Source organism: Pleurodeles waltl, chromosome 5 (assembly GCF_031143425.1).
Source record: "Pleurodeles waltl isolate 20211129_DDA chromosome 5, aPleWal1.hap1.20221129, whole genome shotgun sequence".
NCBI classification, from domain to species: Eukaryota; Metazoa; Chordata; class Amphibia; order Caudata; family Salamandridae; genus Pleurodeles; species Pleurodeles waltl.
This window is the reverse complement of record NC_090444.1, coordinates 84,671,039-84,694,352: the sequence shown is the minus strand read 5'-3', so window position 1 is coordinate 84,694,352 and position 23,314 is coordinate 84,671,039. Positions and strand designations below refer to the sequence as shown.

Genomic DNA, 23,314 nt, shown 5'->3' with positions numbered 1-23,314 from the left:
AACATTAATCTCTCCCGTGAAGCAAACCAGTATGATCCATTTCTACCAAAAGTTATAGTGCATTGAATACATAAGCTTCTGTATGCTGAAAATACCCTAACTTTTGTGAGGCAAGCACAGCCGGCATCCACAGGACAAGCACAGTAATATGGTGCTCCAGAAATAAGTTGTATCTTTCAGGAAGAAGTAACTGAACCACACTGAAGATTTTTAGCTTGAGCACAACAGATCTTAACCGTTTTAGGTACAGTAGTTAAAAACAATGATAAAGGTTCCCAAAGATGTTGAATTGGATCTGTAAAATATGCAATGTGCAATTTACGCTTGCACATGCACACATTTTGCTACTTATAAATAGCCGCATAATCCACCAGCCACTCACGCCGTGGGTCCGGGTGCACTTGATGTTTTCAGGATGTCCATATGGGATAACCATACATACAGTAAATCTAAATGAGAGTCATTTGCAGAGGTTGCCCTCAAAATCAGGCACTGATTCTGCTCTTGTAGGCCCACGTTGGGCACCACATCGCAGTGTACGCGCACAGTATACACAGTCGCTGGTTATGCTTGTATGTTCTCCTAACCCTATGTGTGTCATCTGTATTAGCCTTCCATGGGATTGGTAAAATTGTGGTATTTTACTTAGAGGTATAGCTGTGCTTTTTACCTGTATTGAATCTTTTTCTGATATGTGTCGCGTGTTCGAAAACACATCATATGAAAGCTACACTGATTGGTAACCTTATGTGCATGACATTGGCATGAGAGCACTCCTATTTTTCTTTTTCCTCCTCTAAATCAAACTTTTTTTTTATAACTCTGAGTTTGAAAAACATGATCAACAATAAACATACAGTGCAAGTGCGTTTCCTGAAGAGAGGCGACATGAACCTTATGTCTCTTCAGAAAGGAGTGTACCTTGTAGCGCATGGTGTACCTCTTCAACCCCCTGACATTCCACGTCAACATATTAATCTGTCGACCCATTCCGATACTTAGCCTCTATCCCTCCCTCTGGATCTCCACCCCTTACCTCCCTCCCAGCCGTGGGACGACAAGGAGAGTACACATGGCCCATCTCGCCTGTATGCCTGCACTGCTGAAGCGAGCTTCCAATGTTGATAAACTTCGCCAACCACACACCCCAGACCTCCAACCCCCACCCCGGATAAACAGTAAAACAAGCACAACAAACCGTACTGTAGATCCATACTGTAGATGCTGCCAGGACAACAGCCTAATCCCCAAGTACCAAAATATGAAGTCCTACCACAGCCATGGAGTGACCACCCCCCACGCCGGCTCCAACATACAAATGCCTGAATACCAACCCAACATGACTCGATGTTATCATAGACCCTTCCCGATGTCCAATACATTCCAGAGTTCAAATGACGCCCCATCAGGACCTTAATCGTAGTCTAGCCGCACCCCTCCTCACAGAGAAAGGGCTCTCACATTGACACAAGCCCCCCTATAGAGGGCACAACAACAATTTCCAGATATTAGTAACATAGTCAGACCTGCGCGGAGACCCTCTCCGCTCCCCGCTCCAGCTCCCCATCCGGACCCTCCAGCGATCCAGCAGTCACAACCGCCATTGTCCTATCCTGTTGTATCACAACTCTATGGGCAGAGTACGTGGCCGCCACTTGAGCCACAGTATCCTCCAGCTGACTGTCGTTATGAGTCCTCCAGTCCGGATCGTCCGCTTCAGAGATCCGAGGAGCCACCCCATCTGTCCTCTATGTTCTGCCCGGAGTCACTTTGTCCCACATCTCCAGCCATCTCCATCCTTCCTCTGGACGCTCGAAGAAGTGCGACCTGCCACCAGAAAGCACCTTTAAATGCACTGTATACATGAGCATATATCTGATGTTTATGGCACAAAGCTTTGCTTTCACCTCCAGGAACCCCTTTCGGGAGTTCTGAACCTTGTTCATGTAATCAGGATAAATGGAGATTTTGAAGTTCTCGAATACCGCCCTTTCAGATTTGAGGGCCACCCGCAGAATACAGTATCTGTCTTTATAGTTCAAAAGACAGGCAATGATAGCCCTCGGCGGTGCACCGGGCCGGGAGGCGCAATGAAGGCCCTATGAGCACGCTCCGCCACAAACACCCTGGACAGCCCGGCCGGCTGCAGTACATCTCTGATCCAACTCTTCACGAAAGTTTCAGCTGCGGACCCCTCCGCACGCTCCGGAAATCCCAGCAGTCGGATGTTATTCCGCCGGGACCTGCCCTCTGCATCCTCCAGCCTCGCCTCCAGCCGTCCAACCGTGGAATTGGCCTGCACCATCTGTTTTCGCAGGACCCCCACCTCCATTTTCAGCTCCACGATAGAGCCCTCCACCACTTTGACCTTGTCAGATACCTTCCTGAGGTCCGCCCAAAGGAGGTTGACCTAAACGGCCACCATTTCTATCTTTCCTTCAAGGGTCCTCCTAGAACCTTGCATAGCCGCAAGAATCTCAGCTCATGATGGCTCCTCGGTATTTGCTGGCACGCTCAGGCCGTCTCCGGTCCCCCCCAATCTTGTCTGGTGCTGTGGTAAGGGCGCCGGAGTGGTATATTGCTACATGGTGTTACATTGTGACATTTCCATCCGCTGGTGCCGCCCCATTCCGCCGCGGCCCTTGAGCCAAACGGTATCCTCGTCTTGACTGACCCAATGAAGTGGCAGAAGTGTCCGGAGTTCACAGCACCAGAGACGCAGGATCCACTGCTCCTCCTGCCTCAGGGTGCCGCTGTACGCCGCCTCCCAGCAGGCCACCCCCAGGAGCCTTCTCTCAGCAAGCCCAGTGCCTCCAGTCTCAGAAGGCCCAAGTCAAGGCCCTGGGCCGTTTACCTGAGCGCTCTCTCCGCTGCGTGCTGCCCAGTGGCTGTCCCTCGCCAGTCCGCGTCGCAGTTCTTCTGGCCGAACTTGGCTGCTCCTTCTAGCGCCCTCCAGGGCCGCCTGCCGGCCGTCCATGGACTCTCCCCCAGGCAGACCTCCAGTGCAGGCCAGTGCAATCCCATTCCTGCGCTTGGGCACCTTGAAGGACGTCTGGAGCCCACCATAGGCCGCCCGCAGCACCGAGGCTATGCAGGAGGAGGACACGACCCCCAACGGGGAGCACAAAGCCAGGAACGGGCTGCCGCGACCCAGCAGTGCCCACCTCCGAAGTCCGTCAACCGCGTTGCGCGAGGCCCAGAGAGGCCCACTGACACGGTCTTGATCCCTGAGGTCGGGGCCTCTAAAATGGGGCTGTGCCATACCAACAAGTTCGGGGCGCAGTCCTGTGCCAAAGGGGGGGGCACCAATCGCCGCAGGTGCCCCAGGATCGATGGAGAATTAAGCCGGGATGCTAGAGCTCACTAGGAACGCGTCCCGCCGGCCATTTTGCTTGGCCACGCCCTATCTAAATCAAACTTTAGCTGTGTGTACCGTGCACCTTTCATATATTACAAATATATGTCTCAAGTCTATGTGTATGCTACATATCTGTTCACTTCTGTCAATGAGACACAGTTATCAATTACGTACTTTATGTGTTATGTAAGTAGGGTGACCACCTGGCATTGAGGCAAATTCTGGACAGGACTGTAAAACATTCAGGACAAAGGGTCAAAATTCAGGACAAAAATTCAGGACAAAGGGTAAAAATTCAGGACAAAAATTCAAGAACAAACGTCAGTTTTACAGACACACGCAAGAGAGGCCATGCCTCACTATGTTGTCAGTGCATTTATTTACTCTTTTTTAACATAGCACTATTTATTCACTGTGGTCTTTTTGTGATTGCCTCCTGGTATGCTACATTCAGGTGTCACATTACGTCCTTGTTCAGTAGTAAATTAATGCCCTTCAGTACTGCGGCAAGGCCATCACCCATACCCAAATCTACCCGATCTTTCCTGAAGAGAAAGTAACAGCAACATTTTGATTATGTTTCTGAACATTTTAAAACCCCTGGCAAACAGTTTGGGAAACATTAAGGTAATTAACCTTATGCTAGTTTAAACAAATTGAACAAAAACATCTGGCTTACCCCAACCGCCCATGGACTTTCAACTTAACGAGGCAGGGCAGATGGTGTGGGCGACAGTCTCACACCTAATGTCAGGATGTGATGTACCCATAACTTGTCTGTGGTCTCACAGCACTAGAGTGTATGTCCGGGACTCTACATTTGTCTCAGAAATGGGAGCCCGGACTACCAATCAAAGATAATAAAAGAGGAGGATGAAATTGAGAGCAAATGGGAGATCCACGGCAAGTAATTCAAAGGGTTGTTGCCAAGAACTGGGTAAATAGGGAAGAGAAGTACAAGGTGGGACAATTCCTAAAATCAGACAAGATGTGTCCACCAGGACTATCAGAAGGTATTGGGAACCTGGGGAGTTGTCTGCACACAGGAGCGAAACAGAAGGGGCACTGTCAAGTGGTTGAACAATCAACACCCATCCACCTTGGCAAACTCTTCTGGTGCAATGGTTCGCTGTTAGTGCTTGTGAAGGGTGAGCAGGGGCCAGACCCCTTGCAAGGTTGTGCAAGGCAATTGCCTGCTTTGTCCATGTCTTTATATGGTTTTGAAACTGAGCAAAAGCCAAACTAGAAATCTGGGTTATCCCCAAGTGTCAAGTACACATAGAATCTTCAAAATATTTGGGATGTAAATTGCACAAACAAAATTTACAAATTTTAAAATGTAATTAGTGTTTCTTTGACATATGGCACTGTTTTTGCCTTTATATACATTTAGATCTCAGATTGAACTGGGAACCAGTTACCTTTTGATACCTAGTGATTAATATCTACCATTCTTACACTGATTTCCAGGATGAAAATCTCGGCAGAGCGAACGGTCCCTCCAAGCCCAGTTTGCTTTTTGGTCTTCTCTTCTGCTTTCTGTAGAGGCCATGTGGCACTAGCGAAGATGGTGTGCTACCCCAATGATAGTATTATTTTGCAAACCTTCCCCTGCTTGTTCTTCATTCCTTCTTCAGACAGGCCACACATCTGATTTGGTCGCTGCGGCGCCATCGGGAGCTCTTTCCACTCTAAAGCTAACTGTGACTGCGGGTAGATTAGGTCTTCTGGACTTAGAATGCTATATTCAGCTGCACAGGTCCAATGGGTGGCTCGCTGGCTTTCTGCCCAACTCCCTGCATGAGATGGGGTTTACCAGTAAAGACTTTTAAGGAAGGCTTAATGCACTGCTCATCGTTTCCTACTGACCATTCTACGGATCACCATTCAGGGTTATCATGCACAGCTTTCTCTTGCCTTGCAAGAACCTGTACACCACTGCACTGACACTCTACTCTGCACTCTACTCTGTGCCACTGCACTCTAGGCACTATACTCTACTCTACTCCACTCTACAATACTCCACTCTGCACCACTCTACACCACTGCACTCTATGCCACATGAGTCTACTCTGCACTGACACTGCACCACTCTGCATTACTGCACTCTCTGCTACTCTATTGTATGCCACACTACTCTACTGCACTCTATGTAACTCTACCCCATGCCACTCTATGCCCGTGCACTCTGCGCCAATGCACTCTAAACAACTGCACTGTACGCCACTGCCCTCTACTCTGTACCACTGTACTCTACGCCACTGCTCTCTGTGCCACTCTACTCCACTCTACATCACTGCACTGACACTCTACTCTGCAGTGTTGCACTCTCCACCACTGTACTATACACCAATGTACTATGTACTACTGCATTCTATGCCACTGTACTCTATGCCACTCTACTCTGCATCACTCCACTCTACAGCACTTTGCTCTATTCTGCACCACTCTACACTACGCCACTGCACTCCCTGCAACGTCAGTCTACTCTGCAATCTATGCCACTGCACCACTCTACACTACTGCTCTCTCTGCTACTCCATTGTATGCCACTCTACTCCACTGCACTCTATGCCACTCTACTCTGTCCCAAGCCACTCCATGCCACTGCACTCTAAACCACTGCACTCTATGCTAACGCACTCTAAACAACTGCACTGTACCCCACTGCACGGTACTTTGCACCACTGGGCTCTACACCACTGCTCCTATGCCACTCTACTCCACTCCACACAACTATGCCACTAACTTTAACCCATGCTGAACAGCAGCTATTCTGGTGTACAACATTGCTAATGGCTAAAACACATTAACAAAGCCAATAACTCTTTTGTAGATGAGACCTATTGACTTTGCCAATTTTTGTTAGTACTATGATGTACCGAGGTACCGGAAAGAACTGTGAAAAATACAATTACATCATAATAAAGGCTGCTACAAAATGCACAAATACATTTCGGTTAAATAAAAAAAAAGTGCTTCTCAAATACAGATTTGAATAATATACAGTTTATACCTAGTACTAAAAAATGTTATAACACTCCACTAAAACCACACACCCCACAGCTCACTTTGAAACACCATTACAATACCTCTCTAAAAAAAGTATCTTTGCCACGAGAAAACTTCAAGTGACTCCTTTTAGTGAAGTCAATGCAGGTTTTCAAGCCCCTTTCTATTTGCAGATTTACCAGTTGGGCACATTTGCATGTCTGTAGGGAAGGATACCCCCTGTCAAGAAGGTCTGATTCTTATCTGTGTGCCCCTCCCTCAGAGCACAGGAGACTTCCAGCCTTTCAGTCCAGCTGGGGAGACTGATCTGCCCTTAATTTCGCCCTGCCTCCGTTGTCCTTTAGATGAAAGGCTAAAATTACGGACAAATGCTGTCCGTGAAGACTTTCATTACGGACGGGTGGTCACCCTATTATAATGTAAGGTGGAAAGAGTTTTCTGAATCGCCCCAGTGCATCATGGGAGACTCCTCTTTCTGTGACAACACAGCAGGCGGCCACAGTAAATAGGTTCATGTTCCTCATGTTAGAAGCTCTTGGCTCCAAAGTACTATTCAGACAAGATCTGCTGTCTCGCTACCAACCGAAGAGGACGGCCTGGGCCTACAGCTGCTTCAAATATTGTTTTGGAAGAATGTTTAATATGTATTTTATTTTATGTAAAACAATAAAGCGGGGTGTATCCAAAAATAACCTATTTTTTACACCTTCCTGTCAAAGTCAGCCCAGCTGTGCGCCCCACCATTTGCAATTCCACCATATGCGCAGGCGTTCCACTATGCTGCTGCACGTGATGACAAAAGTTTTAAACTAAAACAATATCTTGTAAATCAGTCTTTTCATTCTATTCCATTGTTTGTTCCAATTAAATCATCTTCAATAGGCTTTAAGTATAATGCATCTTCCCCCTCTGTACCATGCCCTAAAATCTTCTTTAAAGTACATTGTTGATCTTAGGCCTGTGTGAAACTTGCGTAATTTCCTTTGAAGTAATTATGCAATATGCCAAAAAACTTAAGCAAACTTACACCTTACTGCATAAAATGTCAGTCCGATATTTTGCGCTACATTTTTAGTGCAAAATTAATGGACACAAGAACAAATTAAACGCCAAAGAAATACCACAACATCTCATGTGAGGTGGACAACAGCCATTCACGTTCTATTCATTCGTCTTGTTTTCTTGCTCCTGCGTAATGAAGGTAATCGTGGGTATTTCGTGTAACAACCGTAAATTAAAGTTCACCCGGACCTAATGATGATGAATTGTTTTCTGCGATCTGTTAGTTTATAGATGGACCCTTAACTTTCATGTGCAATTCTTATGGCGAAGATTTGCACCACATATGTTTGCCCAACAGGTAATTTGCGGATGTCTACCGGATTTCTGGATGTTGCTTCAAAGCTTCCGTCTTCTAATGTGTCTCTTCTCCTTGCAGTGGTGGCGGCAGCCAGATGAAGAAGAGGCCATCATCCGCCGTGGGGTACAAAAGGCCCATCACACAGTTTGCAAGGGTTGCCATGGCAATGGGATCACATCCACGATATCGGGTAAGGGTTCAAATGATGTGTGGAGGCTAGTGATAGGACACACAGGTAGAAACATCGATGATGAAATGCATGGTGAATTGGCTAAATATTGAACATAGAGATGGGTAGGCTTGTGCGTCAATGGGCGGACAGGTGAATGACGAGTAGACGGATGGATAAATAGGTGAGTATTTGGGTGGACACACTGGTAGTTGGATGTATGAATCCACTGACTAGTGACAGTGAGGCTAGTCTTCATGCTATCCCAGTAGCGTAATGACTGAATAGGTGCGTCAATAGATGGATGAATGGTTTCTTGGTTAGATCAATGGACGATTGGATGTTTGCATGGTTGGATGCATGGAGGGGTGGCATGGATGATGCTTGGATGGGTGAGTGCATAGATGGATGGATTCTTGGATAGATGAATGGGTTACTAGATTGATGAATAGATACGGGATGGATGAATGGGTGCTTGAATAGATGAATTGGTGATTGGATGCATGAATGGGTGATTAGATAGTTGTACAACTGGATGGTTGTATTGTTATATAAATATATGGATTAATGGAAGGCCCGAGAGCTAAGGCAGTAAAGGAATGAATGAGTAAGTGAATTAACCTCTCACAGACACAGCAGAAGAAACTATCTCTAGGCGATGGTTGGTGCATTATTGAATGAGGTACTGATTGGATTCTTGTGTGTTTTGGCTCTATGGATGCATGGTTTGATAAATGGAATGATCAACAAACTGCTGGATTAATATAACGTTAAAAGCTTGGCGCTTGGATGCATAGGTTAATGAACATATACTCCTACTTTGGGTAACTGTATAAAATTATTGTTATCCTAGTAGCTGAGATTGTCTGTACAGTCAATGTTCAAATATAATATTGTCTTTTGATTGTTGTGGTGAAGGCTGAAAACATCATGTTTCTGGAGCTGGACCTCACCCCTCCTACTGTCTTTGAGATGGACTTCTCCAGGGACCAGCTTGAACAGGACCCTCGCAGATTTCACCTGGAGCGACTAATGCGCCTTGACAGCCTCATGGAGCGCCCCGCAGCGGCCAGAGTCCGGAAGTCTAGGTCCTGGTTAGTACTCTTCCTAGGCAATGGCTTTTAATGCTTCATGGATGAAGGATTGTTGGTGCCAGAATACCGAGGTGTCAGCCTGTTTATAAATTAATAGAAAAAACTGAGCGAATTGATATTTTTAATATGGTTAACTGCATACTGAGTCGCTCCTAAGCACTTGCAGTTTTTCGTAAATTGATTCACAACCCAAGGAGATGGACTACACAATTTTAAATTTTGGGTGAGTCAGAATCCAAGCCAAGGCCTCCTGGTTCCAAAGTCTGCCACTTAATCACCAGACCACATTTCCTTTCCTTTACTCTGAGCTTTTCTATTAGTTGATAGATGTTTTTGCTGTTCTGAGCTCAATCTGCCACTCTGAGACGTGTCCTAAGGTGGATTATTGATCTGGTATGTCATAAGTCTTTATTGAACTGTTTAGGTATACTTTGCTGTTGCATCCTGTCTCTGGTTGGGAGGCACCATTGACTGTGGGTATTTCTCAGCAGGTACATTTGTGAGTGTTTAACATTTTACATCTAGGATAGGTAGTGTCTTACACAGTTTAAAGAACAATCTAGGACTTAAGCGCACCCCAGAAGTTAAGCAGTACCTCGATGGGCGGCTAGACCAAAGACCCATCATGGACCTATTCCTAAACCTGCTTTCTGGACTCTTGTCTGCAGTAACTCACCATCTTACCATGTGCGTGGCCAGTCAAAAGCTATGTCCTAGCTTTGCCGATTCTTAAACAACTCAATGGTCATTGTTATAGTTTGGCCATTTTCTCATAAACAGCGTCTTATGGATTCACCACTCAGTCTTTGTGTGTCTGATACTCCCCAACATTTACGCCCACTGACATCCGGCAGGATAAAGGCACGAATATCCTAGACTTATCTCCATTAGAAACCATGGTAGGAAAATAGCCCCAAAACCAATTACATGAGTATAGAGAACATTAATGGTGTATGCTCTGGACAATCCATGAAAACTCCTGGAAAAATGGGAAAAGGAGGCAGGGTGCTGGAAGGTTGGAATGAGGTGTTCATGTGCTTTTCCAGGAAATGCAAATAAGGCTGGCACAATTACGCTCCCTTTGTGAGATATCCCACACACAAATGGAAACACCCTATAATGGAGTGGGTGAGCAGCCCTAAATGTTTCAAATGTGTGAAATGGGGGGACTTTATGCACATGGTCTGGGAATGAGTTAAAGTGCAGTAGATCTTGGACAGATGCGAGGAGGTGCTTCTAGAGCTGATGTGTTTGAGGCTAACCTGGCACACACACTAGCGATCTAGAGTAGCAGACCGGTACAAGAAGTTGTGTGTGGCGCAGACCTTAGGATTGCTCGGTGGCACACAGCGAGTGGGCACTTTGGGTTGCCAAAGGTGGATAACACTCTCTGCTGTGGTGTTCCTGTGGAAAGAGAGGTGTGTGAAGTTGGGGCCGCCCCCAGAAGTTTATTAAGATTTAGGGCATGGCAAGGACATCCTTAGTGGGAAGGGAAGGAGGTATGACACAAATATCTGAGTTGTCCTATAGGACATTCAAGGGGCAGATTGATAGAGGATGGGATTCAGTCCATTGGTTTTATAGGGTGAATTCATAAATACACCATAATTATCACGCCTCCTGCACCCAATCACACAAAACAGAGCTGCATGCGCACAAGCACTTTATACACAAGGTCTTTTCACTGTCCCTGCCCTCAAGGAAGCTATACCCGAGATTGCTGCAGCCGAGCATACAATACCCGTACTCCCTGCACCAAGGTACACTTTGCCCCAGCCCCTGCACCCAGTGTGTGCGATTCAAGCTCCCTACATCCTAAGACACTGTGCCCCAGTTTCCAAAGTGCTATACTGACACACGTGAGTCCAAGTCTCCGTAAGCGGCTCCTTCTTCTCCATTTGGTGGGTCTGCCAAACTTCAAGACACGATTGGGTGCACAGAAAAACAATACACGATAGCGTAGAACCGCTCAAGAAACGAAGAGCATAAGGGAATCCAAAGGTTTGTCAAAATAACCACATTGTGTCATCTGGAAACTGCTTGAATCAAACATGAACAATAATCATTAATACCCAGTCTCAAGCGAGTAGGGATAAACACCCAGTAGAGCAGGGATAGATACCCAGTAGAACAAGGTTACACACCCAGAGGAGCAGGGATAAATACCTAGTAGAGAAGGGATAGACACCCAGCAGAGCAGGAATAAATACCTAGTAGAGAAGGGATAGACACCCAGCAGAGCAGGAATAAATACCTAGTAGAACACAGATAAACACCAAGTAGAGCAGGGACATATACTCACTAGAGCAGGGATAAATAGCCAGTAGAGCTGGAATAAACACACAGTAGAGTTGGGATAAATACCCGGTAAAGCAGGGAAAATACCCAGTAAAGCAGGGAAAAATACCCAGTAGAGCAGAGATAAACACCAAGTAGAGAAGGCATAAATAGCCAGTAGACCAGGGATAAATAGCCAGTAGAGCTGGAATAAACACACAGTAGAGCTGTGATAAATACCCAGTAAAGCAGGGATAAATACCCAGTAGAGCAGAGATAAACACCCAGAGGAGCAGGGATAAACACCCAGTAGAGCTGGGTTAAACTCCCAGTACAGCATGAATAAATACCCAGTAGAGCAGGGATAAACACCCAGCAAAGCAAGGATAAACACCCAATAGAGCAGGGATAAACACCCAGTACAGCAGGGTTACATTCCCAGTAGAGAAGGTATTAAACCTTAGTTGAGATCTCGTGTTGGGTCTTCAAGACATGGGAATAAGATCCCTGCCTGCAGCCCCTCTCGGTACACGGTTCCAAGGTGGAAGTCGGAAGAGAAGGCCATAACAGCTCCAGGCTTGAGTTGATTTTTTTTCTCAGTGGCCATTGGTGGCAAATAAACTCCACAGCTTTACATGTGAATGCCTTGGATGGGAGAGCATGAGAAATGTAGGAATACAACAATGTGTAACTCAATGTGAAGGGTACGTACTGGGTGGTGAGTGTTGATATGTATTAGGTTAGCAAGAATGAAGATCACACAGTTAAAAAAACATAATGGCACAAATATTTCATCAGCCCTAACCCCAACCTTACAAATTCTGCACCTATCAGTACCTGAGCCCTACGTCTGGATTTGTCTCTACCCTAATCTATACACCCTCATCTGCCGCTAAATCTACCTCAATACCTACTAATACATTTACACTTTCCTCCACACCTATATCTGGCCCTACTCTGCCCCTACCTCTAGACCTGTCCCTACCATTACACCCATCTGTACTTCTAAATCCATCTCTACCCATTCCTCTTCTACTACATCTATAGATCTTCCCCTACCGCTACCTAACATCTGGATCTAGCCGTACACCCACCGCTGTAACTTCTTCTGCCTCTAAACCTTCTCCTCTACCTACTGCTACCTACACATTTTCCCATGAACCAACATCTGGATCTCCTCTGCAACAACCTCTAAACCAGCTTCTGCCACTACACCTGGCTCCATACCCAAACACGCTTCTGCCCATAACTCTCTCTTCACATCTGTACTTCATCCCCTACCTAACTCTTTTCAGGCACCTGCCTCATATATTTACCTCCACACCTACCTCAACACCAACCCTTACATGTAACCCTTGACTTTGTTGGTTTTTATTGACACTATTCTATTTTTATGAATGTCAAAAACTTGCATTGCTTCAGCGTTCTATTTTTCCCCAAATAATTCTGTATTTTCACTTTTCTTCCTCTTGAATTGGTCATGTTTTAAGATTTATTTTCAAAGAATACCAGCCATTTTCTGCATGCTCCGTGGAACTGTAGGACTGGGTCGCCACAACTGGCCCAGGACCTTTTATACAGTTGAGTTGCAGAACCCTCCTGTGTGTCTCCTATGGACCATCATGGTTATCCTGAGCATGGAGAGGATTAGAATCTTGTGCCTCTTGTCAGAGGATTTGTGAATTAAGCTATTCACCCTTTTAGTCCATCGACCGGCATATGTCTTTATTCATCCATCTGCAGATGTGGGCCACATAAATCTGAACAAAATGCCAAAGTAGGCCTCAATATTCACATCACTCGCTTCTAATGGCCCCTCAAGTTAACAATGCTATGTTTTTCCTCCTTCCACCAAGACAGATCATTGTAGGCTCTCCCATATGCTCCAGCCCTTCTTCACTAAACGTATGAATTCATTAAAGAGCATTGCTCCAAGAAGCCATCCTCACATCACTCCCTTTTCCTCTGCATAAACCTTGGAACCCTTTTTGGCAAAACTCTGGATCTTATTGCTCAACCATTTCCAATCTCATATATGGGTTTTCAACATGTTCACACTGCACCTGTGTGGAGAGCATCAGTCCCTTTAAGTTGGATTCTGCTGTCAAAGTTTTGCCTACTTTGCTGACGAGGGCACGCAACCCTTATGGAGCCCATTATTATCAACAATGAACCTCAACTGCTTTAATTGAGGTACCTCCAAATTGCTTTTAAAATGTCTCCAGGAAATTCTGAATTATCTAGTAGAACCGTTCTGGGAGAATCAAGATACTCTCATGCCTCTTCTTCTGCAATCCCTAAAATGGTTTCCTGTCAATGCCGGTATCTCGTCAAGTGCCGTACACGGGCCATCAAGGCTGTAGAAACAGATATTCTCCTGACCATCATTTTTGCTGTTTTGTTACTGTGCTGAGATCTGTGCCAAGAGCAGTACCAAACCCAGTGCTTAATTTGTGCTTGTTGTTTCCGGTGCTGAGCACTGGCACTTATTTTTGAGGGCCGGGGCTTATTCTTCGGTCTCAAGCATTTGCTGCAAGCAAAAGACAAATATGGGGCAGACAGAGGCAGGGAAAAACCGAAAAAGCATCAGAAAGGTAGAAAGTAGAAAACTGCAAGAGTGAGCTGAAAGGGCACGGAGTGGCTGTAAATCGATTGAAGAGGCCCGAGACGGCTTCAGGATTACGCTGTCTCAGTATACCGTGTTAACACATTTAATTGCAGCATCCACGTGTTTAAGAGGAAGGCTTTGGGCACCGGCACCTTCTTATTTACAAATTAAGCATTGACCAAACCTTATAGATTAAGAAGAGGAAGCACTCCATGTGATAACCGACAACACATTGTTGGACACCACACTGAGCACATTGAAGGATGTACTCGCCATCTGAATTGTTTTGAGCATCCCCAAGCTCGTGGTCACCCAGAAGGCTGTTCCTCTAGGTATATGCGTTGCAGAACAAAGGGCAGAGGTGGGACTGCAGAATTCAGTGCGACATAAAGGATTTCAAACTTGGGCTTTTTTAGTTGCCAAACGAATGCCATCACTTCCAGGAAAGGGGCCTGGACACACCTTATAAATAGCCCTTTCCAAGATGGTGTAGTGTTCATCAGATGTTATCAAAGGTTCCTAACACACGGTGAATAGAGCATTTTCCTTGTGATGCCAGTTCGTGTTCGTGTTTGAGGCATATATGGAGGAGGCAATCCCAAGAAGAAGATAGGTTGCAACTAACTAGTCCCCTGATTTTTCATTTTGTTCTTCTCCCTTTTGGTACTAATTTTGTCTCTAATTTTTTGCTTCCTGCAGTTTAAACTTCTACTAAATTTGACTTCTGCATATTGTCTCTGGCTCTTTTCTCTTCTTTAATGCTGTCTTTGGTTCCTTGCTAATCATTTCAGTGATGATTTTCATCTCTAGTCAAGAGTTAGAAGTCTGCCAAGGAGGTTTTTTTACCCTCTGTGTTTTTCTATTCTAACTGGTACCCTATTAGGTAGACATGACACCGTCCGTGGATACTACTTTGTGCAGGATGGAATCGTGCCTGCTGGACAGAATGTCTCATTCATTGGGAAGTCAAGAAGGAACTCAACAGACCTTCTCAGAATCCAGACCTTGACATGTGTGGATTGGGTGTTCCTGGCTGTACCCCGCTTTCAGTATAAACATGGACAGATCTTCTTTCTCCAGATTAGTGCCCTTCTTCCTGAATACTCCTCATCTTTTCCAAAGGAAAACCTATGATTTGCTTTCCTTTCCGCAGTCTCTGAAATGTGGCTTTTCTCACAATATCTGACCTAATAATCTTGCTTGCGGCCTGCTGCCCCTATTTCTCTTAATGCCATAAAACTCCTCAGTTTGCAAGTACTTGACATAACATAGCACAGACCTTCAGAAGCGCTCCTGTCTCTGGAAAGTCAATGGATAACATTGGTGGCACTTTCACCACCACTTTAAATTTAGAAATCCAAGGTCACTTCCAATCCTGTCCAATTTTCCATTTTATAGTCTTTAAACAACTGCAAATGTCTCTTTTGAAAATGGACTGGCTTCTGCAACCTTCATTCAGTCTTCTTCAGCTAACCTATGGCTCCTCGTTCCTGTTTTCTGTTGTGAAGACTGACAAACGCACCGGCCAGGCAACCTTGCTGCATCCTTGTTGAGTTTGTATACTTTTCCCTTTCTGCCTTAAGGCCAAGACTAGATTACCTTCTACAGCCTGGGAAGTAGTTAGGAATTTATGCACAGTTGGCATTTTTTTGGCTTTGTGGAAAAGGACAACTGATTGTTTGCTTTACCAATGACAGTCGCAACCAGTGGCCACTTACCACTAGGAATGTGGTGCTTTCAGTGTCTTCCTGTTGCTAGATGCGGAATTTGTAAAGCACCAGAAGCTAATGATAGAGGAATATTTCAAGCCTTAGCCATGGACTGTATGAGAAGCCTACAAGGCAACATTAAGGGGGAAGGCTATGGCCTTCTGAAAAGCAGGGAAGAGATGTAGGAACTTGTTCAAGGAAAGGATGAACTGAGACGAAGAGTGAATCCCTATGGACAGGCCATGGGCGAATCCTCTTGAGTTATTAGAAACAAGTGATCAATGATGTCTACGTAGTCTGAATAATGTCAGGACCTCAGTACGTTACTCAGCATAGCTTATATAAGTAGAGTGACAAGGCAGTGAAGTTGATACCGCGGTCGGCTGACGGGGACAGAGGCTTGAATTACGTTGTCTGCATTAGAGGTGTACCCCGTTTCACGCAGTGAGAGACATAGGAGGGACCAAAATTTTCAGAGTATTAAGGGGGGGTTGTAGAGGGTTAGCTCTGACGTAGTTTGACAGCTTTCTTTCTATCACTTGCATATGTCACAGGTCTTTATTTATCAAGACATCATTGAGACCATATTTTAATATTAGTGGGAAATAGTAATTTTTGTGGATTGCGGTGGCATCACTAGTAGCTGGCGAGGTTTGGAAATTTGCCCTGATGTGATTGATTTTGTCTGTGATGTCTATTTATGAATTCGGCACACTTTTACTTGTGCAGGGTGGATGGCATTAGGCATAGCTAGTAATTTAATCACAACTTGAAAGAGAACATGTTCTTACCCCAAAGCTCTGCTTTTGTAGGCAGTTTAGTTGTGCTTGTCAGACACTTTTGTTGGGCATGGCTCTAGGCTCGCATACATTGCCAAAGGAACTGGTTCTTTCCTCACAGCCTTTCCAGTTCCCCTAGGGTTTAGTGCTCAGAGTCCAATGATTTTCTTTCTATATGTAGTTGTCATTGTCAGGCTGGTGGCCCTTCATTGTTCACTATGTTGGCGATCATGGCATTATTGGAATCATTAACACTGGTGTGAGTATCCCGACTGAAGTTATCTAGAAATTGATGTGGGATCACAGACCACAGCGCTCTTTGCCTCAGGTTTTTTAAGGGATGTGACCATATTGTCACACTTTCTCTGGTGTCCCATAGTGTAGGAGAGTAAAAATGACTTACCAATCACCTGAGGTTGTGCAGGGTCCCAGGAGAGAGCAGAGTTGCTAACAGTGATGCAGTCCAGAATAACACGCAGAGCAGTCGGCGGGTATTTTGCGGAATTGTTCCTCATTGTTCAACTTTAGGATTTTCTAGAGCCAGTCCAGATCTCTGTGAATGTTTCCCCAATCAAGACAGAAATCATAGACGCAGACATTTAGGCTTTTCAGATGTAAAATGTGTCAAATGCTCAAATAACGCAGATTTCCCCCCACATTTATAACTTTGTGGGTACGATGAAGGGAATTTTAAGGCGGCATATGTGGATGGCTGCAGACCGCTTGCGTGGATGACAAGTGTTTCTTTCTTTATTGTTTGACGAAGAGGGAAAACTAATGTGACATCTGTTCAATCCCTTTGATATAAAAGCAGCAAGGACAGGGATCACACTGTCCAAGTTGCAACAACTGTGCTGCCCCAGGTTGGATTAGCAGAAGGTGTGACCAGAGGGTCTAACTGCAGGCTGGCAGATGGAACAACAAGTGAGATGTGAGCTTTTAAGAGAATATTACATACCAAAGACAAATGTGTCTTTCCTGTTCTCATTTGGACCTTGTGAAGAGTTTAATTTGCATCCAAAGCAGTGGCTGTGAGTGCTACATGAACAATGAATTATTGGAATTCAGTGCAGACCATGTCTCTGCTTCAACTTTAATGATGCGACTTGTAATTGAACTGATTGCCAGAGTGTGACTATGGAAATGTGTGTTCCGTGTCCCACGGCGGGCTTAGGGCTATACGTTGTAGAGTTCCGCAAGCTGTATCATACGAGCTTTGATCTCCTGCTGTAGACCTGCATTTTATCTCACACTTCTCACCAGACCAAGAATTCAGTCTTTCACCTTGATAGAAGTTACCTCTAGAAAGGGAAAGTAGGTTTCCTTTGCATGTGCCCTTTCATTATTCAGAATGGTGCATCTTCATTCCATAGCACATAATTAAGGTTTTACATCTATTTTTGTACTGAGATCAACATCTCAAATTATGGTGTTTGATGTGATGATCTTGCAGTAACGATCACAGTCCGTTTACAAACTTTGGAGGCATTACAGAGAATCCCTTTACTCTTTTATATTTACTCTGGTAAAAGCCTAAAAATTAATCAATTACTTAGGGCCTGATTTAGAACTCGTCAGATGGGTTACTCCCATCTAAATCCAAATCCCAAAGGACATAATGGGATTTAGATTTCGGTGGACAGGATAGCCCTCACCGTGGTGACGGAGAAACTCATCCGCTGAGTTCTAAATCAGGCCCTCAGTCCCCATTTGTTTTACTAGCTCAATGCAAAATACCCTGGAGTAATTTTGATCCATGAGTTGTAATCCCAGGCTTTGGGAAATTTATCGGCTTTATAGAATCTGGAGAAATCTTTCTGTGTCCAAATTGGTGAGGGTTAAATTAGTCAAAATGTCCATCTCGCTTCAGTTCCTTTATCTGTTCATTTCTACACCTTGACCCACATTGGCTTCAGTTTTGAAACAAATCGAATTCCCGCTGCCCTGTGTCATTAGTGGCATCGCATACGGTCTACACATGGCTATAGCTGTCTAAGCAGGTTGGAAGGGCTACGTATTCCAAACCTGCTGGTATATTTAGGCTGCAGTCGGTACAAGGGTTGCCCACACTTCAGTATCTGGCCTTGTGGCATAATTAGACCAGCACTTAAATTAGACCAGCACTTGACCTTTTATTTCAGGATATCCAAGGTGTCTGCAAACATCTTTTTAAGTGTTATCCCCCTCTTTAATGTTACTCTTACGTATGTGGCAGAAGCTACGTCTCTGAACCCATTGTTGAATCTATTGGTTGATTGTGAGATGCGTGCATTCCACGCACTGGGTACAACTTTTGAGACCTTAATGACATCCCTAGTATTGATGCATCTCTTTGTGACCTCACATTGTTTGCTTAGAGAATAATTTGTCAATATCGTCAAGTAAGGGCCTGTACGCCATCCCAATTATCCAATGGTACTGATAGCTGCCCTTTTGTTGTAGCACTTAGAACAAGGATGCTGTTGACCAATTTAAGGGTGACGCAGACATTGGACCTTGGAGAAATTGTCCCTATCACCATACCCTATGCTGTAGGACCTCTGAAACGGCCTAACTTAAAGTTGCAACAATTCCAGACAGTAGCTAGAGGTCTTCAGCCTTCCAAAACTACTTAACTGGGGTCATTGCTCATATGAGGGTGGCAATTTGTTGCAGATTTAGGCTGCCTGTCCAGCTCGTCAACTGCATTAGCATGAGATTTTTGTAAGTCATGAGTTTGATGGCATATTAACATACACGCATGTGCAAAACGATGATACTGTGAATAAACTCTTTACCGCCTTCTTGTTTGGCTGAATGTGGATTACTTGGTTAGAGCCGGGGTAGCCCAGAATTGGCAAGACTCTCGTTGGTCCCATTGGAGATGGTCTAAATATGCCTTAAAACGTATGATGGTAACAAAAGTACCTTCACCTTAAACATTTATTCCAAAATGACCACCATTTGTAAGCTACTTGGCTCATTAAAGTTTTTTTTCTTTCCTAGAGATTTTTTCTTTTTACTCTTTTTTTTTTTTAGTTTTTGTGTCCTCATTTAGTTTACACCAGTTATGTTCTGCACGTTTTGCTTTTGTGTTTTGTATACACACCCATTAATAAAAAAGTAAAAAAAGACCTACATAGGGGTGACACTTTTCTACCCCGCTGGGAGAGATGATAGTGTGACACCACTCCACCGTATATAGCTTTACACGCTAGCGTATGGGCAGCATATTCATGTTGGTGATGCGCAACTCATATATATCTTTTATAATGGATCACCTGGAGGGACTGTGTCTATATATCATGCTGTTTTCTCTCTTTCTGTAATTGCAGGTGCCAACAACCCCGGCAGCTGCCATCTTCTGCAACACATGTGTCGCTGTCCTCCAGTTCCCAACGACCCACCCTGGCACCAAATCATGAGTGATACCGGCACTCTGCCCTATCAGAGTTCGTTCCACCACTGCAACTGCGGTGCCGCTTTCCAGCGGGGCGCGGGGCAAAGGAGAACCAGCCCCCCTGGAACATGGTTTTCTTTTCGCCTCCATGAGTTTCCTGTTTTTTTCAGAGAGCGCGAGATAGCCCTCAGGGACTTGAATGTCCATTGCAGGGGTCTGTCCCTTTATTTATTTAATATATGTATTTATAAGAATATCTATGTGAAACTTTCTGTCCATTGTTTGCAAGTGCACTTGGCTTTAATTTCAGTCGGTGTGCAAGACGTAAGCAGTTTCTCTGAATTATTCGAAGGCGGACACTGGTATGTCTTTTCCTCTGATGTCATTTTCTCCTTCAGCGTATCATTGGTGTTTATCTACTAAGAGCTACAAACAAGCAGCCAATATCTCCTGCAATTGCTGCAAGATTTGGGGAGGAGGCACGCAGCGTAAAAGCACCAAACAGCACCTGCCTTGCCTGTGCCTCTCCAAGACACATATGCATCTGCGTGTTCCATCTGGGAAACACCCCTGCATTACTTAAGCCTTGCCAAGGAACATATACATCTGGGCGATCCATCTGGGAAATGAGCCTGCATTGCCTGTGCCTCTCCAAGACACATATGCATCTGCGTGTTCCATCTGGGAAACACCCCTGCATTACTTAAGCCTTGCCAAGGAACATATACATCTGGGCGATCCATCTGGGAAATGAGCCTGCATTGCCTGTGCCTCATGAAGGAATATATTCATCTGAATGTTTCACCTGAAAAACTGAAAATAATCCCTCCAATGAGAGAGTAAAGACTCTCCAGCTGCTGTTCCTCGATGAAGTCATTGCCTTGGATCTGATGCGCAGTGAATCAAAGATTAACTTTCATTCTTCAAGAATAAAAGGCACTCACACCCTTCCGTGCAGGTCAGCTAACCATAATAAGGCTTCTGTGGAACATAAGATGACATGCGAGTGCGAAGATTGAAGTAGTTGAAATAGGTACACATTAGAACCCTGGATGCTGGCACAGCCGGGAGCAAGAAAGCACTAACTGATGCTGAAAATCAACTATGGTTGAAAATCTGTTTCTTTCTCTCCTGCCTTTGTTTGCTGGCTGCATGGATACGTGATACGAAGAATACACTGCCATACAGGGCAACTCTCGTTTTGGGCCACAGCCTGGAATGTTTCTATTAAGCTATTGAAGCACAGAACCTCCAGCGTTGGCTGATGGCAGCCTCTTTCAGTGCTTATGTTGATGGATAATCACAAGATGGTATAAGGTGTGTAAGGGTCTCTCGACTCGGCGGCAAGCGTGGCTGCAGAAACCCATAGCTAGAAATCAATTACATGCATTCAGCGGCAGGCACCACCAAAGGAAAGGATGATTTATGTACTAAAATAGATCACACAGCAACACATCAACAATATGACACAGGTTTGAAAGCTATGTGAACTAGAACATACCATATAAGGTGTGGTGATGAGGTTGTCTGTTTTCAGGGGTGTTGATTTGATGAGGAATGGAGACCCTGACATGGAGGACGTTCGATCAGATAGTTCATCTGAAGGAAGACAACAAGGATAAGGATGAGAGTGATAATTGCAGAATGTTTGGGATGTTTGTGATTTGAAGTGCTGTCTTAATGAGCTCATAGTTATTATACTGTTGAATATGCCAAACCTGTACACGCTGGAGTTTAACGTACAAATACCTGACAAAAAGGACTTGACTTGTGTGCCAAGAGCTGCTTCAATACTAAACATGGTTACCCCAAAAGTGCTAGATCTGTCGTCATAGGAATTCAGTCTGTTGAGTGGTTCAGAATTACCAGGGATGAAATGATGTAAGGAGTGAAGTCGGAGGTTTAAGCATAGGGTTTTCCTGTAGGATGCAGATCTTCTTGAATGCACTCACAGGAGGAAAGTTAATTGGCTTGGTTTTCTGTCCGTACCATTAAGTGATGAAAACAGTAGCTGTTTTTAAAGTTGTAGTTGAGCCAACGAGTTGCCTCAGGTTACGAATTGTTTGAGGAAATATGATACAGATGCCCATTAGCCAATTGTCCAGAGGACCAGGGGAATATCTATTCTGAATTATATAGCCCGCCTCTTTCACCTTTGAACTTTTTTGGCAGGCACATGGTGCCCGAACCAAGGGTGACTTATGCTTGATCTGATCCAGCAAATGGTCATACTTAAAATATATCAAAGGAAAGTTACCGGACCTAATGTGGAATATGTAATCTGCAAGTATTCGTGAACATGTTAAGCAAAGAAAAGAGAAGAAAACTTGCATTCTCATTCAGGAACCAAAACCTGCTTTTTTCATCCAGTTAACAATCTCAGCATGGCAATGTAAACTCTAAATAAATTTGATTGGCCGTGTTAATCTCTGTAAACAACAGATACTTGTCCCTTTTTACAAAGAGACTCTTAAGGCCAATCAGTATCTGGATAACTATTAGTTTAGTTCTCTCAGCAGATGTTTCCTCTTCTGCATCTGTCTCTCTCCCTATCATGTCCTCTCTCTCTTCCCTTCTCTCTTTCACAAGCACTGTGACTTGTCTCACTGTCTAACCACCCAAGCGTTGATGTCCCTGTGTACCTCTCCAACTCTGTTCATCTGTGGATTGATCTGTCAATCCATCTACTGATTCATTTAGCCATTCATTGATGAATCCCTGTGTCTTCACCAGCCACATCAACAATCTATTGTTATCCCTTTCTATCTTTCAGGCTGTTTCCCTGCTTGGCTACAGTATTTGTCTAGCAGTAGTACCTGTGTACCTAGTTAGAGGGTTAGACAAACAAAAGAGAGCTCCCAAATGTAAACCTAAAAACTACATTTTTTCAGGCCAATTCCTATGACTGCAGGTCACTGTCATGAAAACAGTGGAGAGGTTAAACTTGGTCTTATAAATGTTTGGCACAAAAGTACAACTTATTGTGATGACGTTATTCTGGCCATGCAATCCTGATGTAATTACAGAGTTATCTATAAAAATGTGCAACATGTTTAACACTATGTGATATGCAATATCCTCTGTCCCGCACCAGTTAACATATGGGGAACAAGTGAGCTATTCGCTGTCCATTGATTGTAACGAATAGAAGCCTGTAAGCACCAACCAGCGACTACTGTGTTGTGTTCAATGGTCACTGCTGCTGAAGTGTTTGTGAGTGTCAGGTTTGGTGTTTGGGCTTGAGGTAAGTGTGGCAGAAACGGTACTCTGTAACAACAGCGAAGGAGTATTTTTCCTGCTGTACTAAAAATCTGCCCACCTCATTTAGAGTCGGGCAGCCCTTCAGTATGTCAGCAGCAGAGACTGCTCTGTCTGTGTGGTTGACATAAGTCTCCGGCCGCCTGACGGAGTAAAGGATGTCTGTGGCATTGCCATTTGTACACCCCCCATATTTAGAGTGGGCAAGCAAATGGCAAGTTTAAACTTTGTCATAATGCCATTCAAAACATGGCGGTAAGTGAAAGCGAAGACATTTCAATGACCCACACACCAAGGGAGAAGGCTCCAAT

At 44.6% G+C, this 23,314-nt stretch overlaps 1 protein-coding gene across 1 annotated transcript in view; it reads left to right on the top strand.

Annotated features, from left to right (window-relative positions):
- Window positions 1-22,910, top strand: part of KIF3C (kinesin family member 3C) — a 249,396-nt gene extending 226,486 nt beyond the window's left edge. The window contains exons 6-8 of the mRNA XM_069233654.1: window positions 7,809-7,920; window positions 8,818-8,993; window positions 19,681-22,910. Coding sequence (XP_069089755.1) covers window positions 7,809-7,920; window positions 8,818-8,993; window positions 19,681-19,774 — 382 coding nt within the window. The 3' untranslated portion in view covers window positions 19,775-22,910. The remainder of the gene's footprint in view (window positions 1-7,808; window positions 7,921-8,817; window positions 8,994-19,680) is intronic.
- Window positions 22,911-23,314: the final 404 nt, after the last annotated feature.